At 39.7% G+C, this 2730-nt stretch overlaps 1 protein-coding gene across 1 annotated transcript in view; it reads left to right on the top strand.

Moving 5' to 3' along the window:
• LOC106813046 (peripheral plasma membrane protein CASK-like) overlaps positions 1–2541 on the top strand; it is a gene marked incomplete at its 3' end in the record, with an annotated part of 13376 nt that extends 10835 nt beyond the window's left edge. The window contains 5 exon segments of the mRNA XM_014817092.1: positions 293–370; positions 1032–1181; positions 1449–1529; positions 1883–2085; positions 2452–2541. Coding sequence (XP_014672578.1) covers positions 293–370; positions 1032–1181; positions 1449–1529; positions 1883–2085; positions 2452–2541 — 602 coding nt within the window.
• Between the last annotated feature and the right edge of the window lie 189 nt (positions 2542–2730).

Here is a 2730-nt window from a genome sequence, read left to right on the forward strand (position 1 = left end):
TCTCTCTCTCTCTCTCTCTCTCTGTCTCTCTCTCTCTCTCTCTCTTTCTCTCTCTCTCTCGCTCTTTCTCTCTCTCCCTCTCTCTTTCTTCGTATCTATAGATCATTCTCTTTCCACCTCTCTTAACTTTCTAACTATATCCGTCTGTATCGACCAACACACCTTAAAATATATCTATGTGCAGGTGCGTGTGTGTACCGTGAAAAGCTGTTGTTCTATGTTGTTATGTGCACTAACGCTAGTATAATCAGTATGTCTTCAGACAACTCTATTTTTGATTTTCTCTTTTCAGGGTTAATTCCCTCGCCCGAGCTTCAAGAATGGCGAACTGCGTGCCTTGCTATGGAGAAAGCGAAACAGGATCAGGCTGGTTAGTAATTCCGTTACTTCGCGTAAAAGGGTTCCCCCAGCGAAGCTTTTACGGCGTTTAGTTGCCTTCGCGAGCAGTGTGACGTGGTCATATCTGAACGTTCTCAGTGCACAGCATATAATCGCAAAAACCAGGTTATCGTGAGCTTCACGTTATACGGACTGCCATTAGTCGTCGCAAAAACCGCATTGCTTGGGCCATCTAGTGAGACAGTTTTCCTCAGGAAGCAATCGTCTTGACTTTCACTTACTAGCATTCACAAATTATATTACCATGACGTTACTGGGTATTTATTGCTTCACGTGAAAACGTGAAATCTAGTGGTCAGGCCCAGGTTGTATGCTCTTATATGTTTAAAGCAACTGATTGTGAATGCTAGCAGTGATGCTGTTTACACCCATAGAGGATGCTTGAAACCCTTTGTTGTTAAGTTTCCTTCCTTGCCCATCGGTCTTTTTTTATATCTGCTAACATGTAGGTTTGTTTAATTTACCTTGGCTTGTTTTTGTTATCTACCGATCTATCTATCTATCTAACTATAGGGCCATCTCTCTCTCCATCGCTTTCTCTCTCTCTCTTTCTCGAGATATATATATATATATATATATCTATATATGTATATATATATATATGTTGTTAACTCTGAACTCCATCATTGCAGTCAACTGCTCGTGGTTCGGTAAGAAGAAGAAGCAGTATCGGGATAAGTACCTGGCTAAGCACAATGCAGTATTTGACCAGCTAGACCTGGTCACGTATGAGGAGGTTGTACGATTGCCTGCCTTCATGAGAAAAACCCTAGTCCTGTTAGGTAAGCACTACATCACACTTTGATACCTATGTTGCTTTTTCTGAGTTTAAAACGCTACTTTTCTATTTCAGTACGTTGCAATACTAAATAATGAACTAATATATTATCCGATACTACTGTTTCCTAATGCATGGAATATATTTGGATATTAGTAATCATGCTATTGAATAAAAGAACTGGCACTGTAACTACCAAACACACAACTGCTGATATCGCAATCCAGAGTATGACATATTGTTATTATTTGATATTGAATTTCCTTTTCAGGGGCACATGGAGTTGGAAGAAGGCATATAAAGAATACATTAATAACAAATCACCCAGAAAAATATGCATATCCCATTCCACGTGAGTAACACCAGTGACATTTTGTTCTAGTATTAATTGTTATTGCTCATGGAAGTGGTCTGTGAACTCAGCAGTTCGCTTATTGCTTGGGTGTGTGAAAGTGCATCTCTGAAACAGTAGCAAATGGTATTATTTTGTCAAAGCGCTGTCTACTTTTAATCGGAAAAAGTGTTCTGTGTCAATTTTGCGGCACACGAGTTGCCATCAAACAGACTGCCTTCGTCACTCCTTTGTTATTTACCACTCTCAAACTACGATCCACAGTGGATTCCAACACTTGCATTTGGATTTTGGATTGCAACACGTGGAATCCAACGTTCTCACATTTGACTCCAACCCTTTTCTGTTTTCAGACACGACACGACCACCCCGAAAGGGAGAAGAGAATGGCAAGAACTACTGGTTCGTATCGCATGACCAAATGATGAAGGATATTGCCTCTAATGAGTACCTAGAGTACGGAACACACGAGGACGCCATGTACGGCACGAAGCTGGAAACGATTCGCAAGATTCACCAAGAAGGTCGAATTGCGATATTGGATGTAGAGCCACAGGTGAGAATTTATGCAATATATATACAAGTGTGCGTGCGTTCGTGCGTGCATGCGTGCACGAGCGTGTGCGTGTGTACAGATTAGTATTTCAGATATAGATATAGTATAACAGGTTTAAGATTGAATTCCATAGTTGTGACCCATCTTAAGATAAATTACTGTAGCAGCACTGTTTTTTTTAGTTGGTTTAATATTTTTAGCCATTATTAAAGTCTAATTCTAAATCATTTTAATTGAAATTACTAAATTTAAAAAATGCTGATAATTTATGTTGTAAAACTAAAAATAAGAAGACGCGGTAAGGCGTGGTGAACAGTGCGAGAGCAACGTGCTTGCCGACGACAGTGCTGTTCTTTTGTTTTACAGGCGTTGAAGGTACTCAGGACTGCTGAGTTTGCACCATTCGTTGTCTTCATTGCTGCTCCTGCCTTAAATAACCTGTCAGACATCAGTGTGGTAAGTACAACCACGAGTAGTTTATTTGTCGTACAATCAAGTAAATAATTATGATAGGATCTCGTTTATTATTGTACCAACAAACCTGTGTTTGCAGCCACATTCTATAGAACAGCCAGCTATATATAAATGCGACTTCTAACGTTTCTGTTTGTGTGGTATTTCTGCAGTGAAAACACATTCTATAGA

The sequence above is a fragment of the Priapulus caudatus genome, unplaced genomic scaffold (genome assembly GCF_000485595.1).
Source record: "Priapulus caudatus unplaced genomic scaffold, Priapulus_caudatus-5.0.1 Scaffold718, whole genome shotgun sequence".
In the NCBI taxonomy this organism is placed as follows: Eukaryota; Metazoa; Priapulida; class Priapulimorpha; order Priapulimorphida; family Priapulidae; genus Priapulus; species Priapulus caudatus.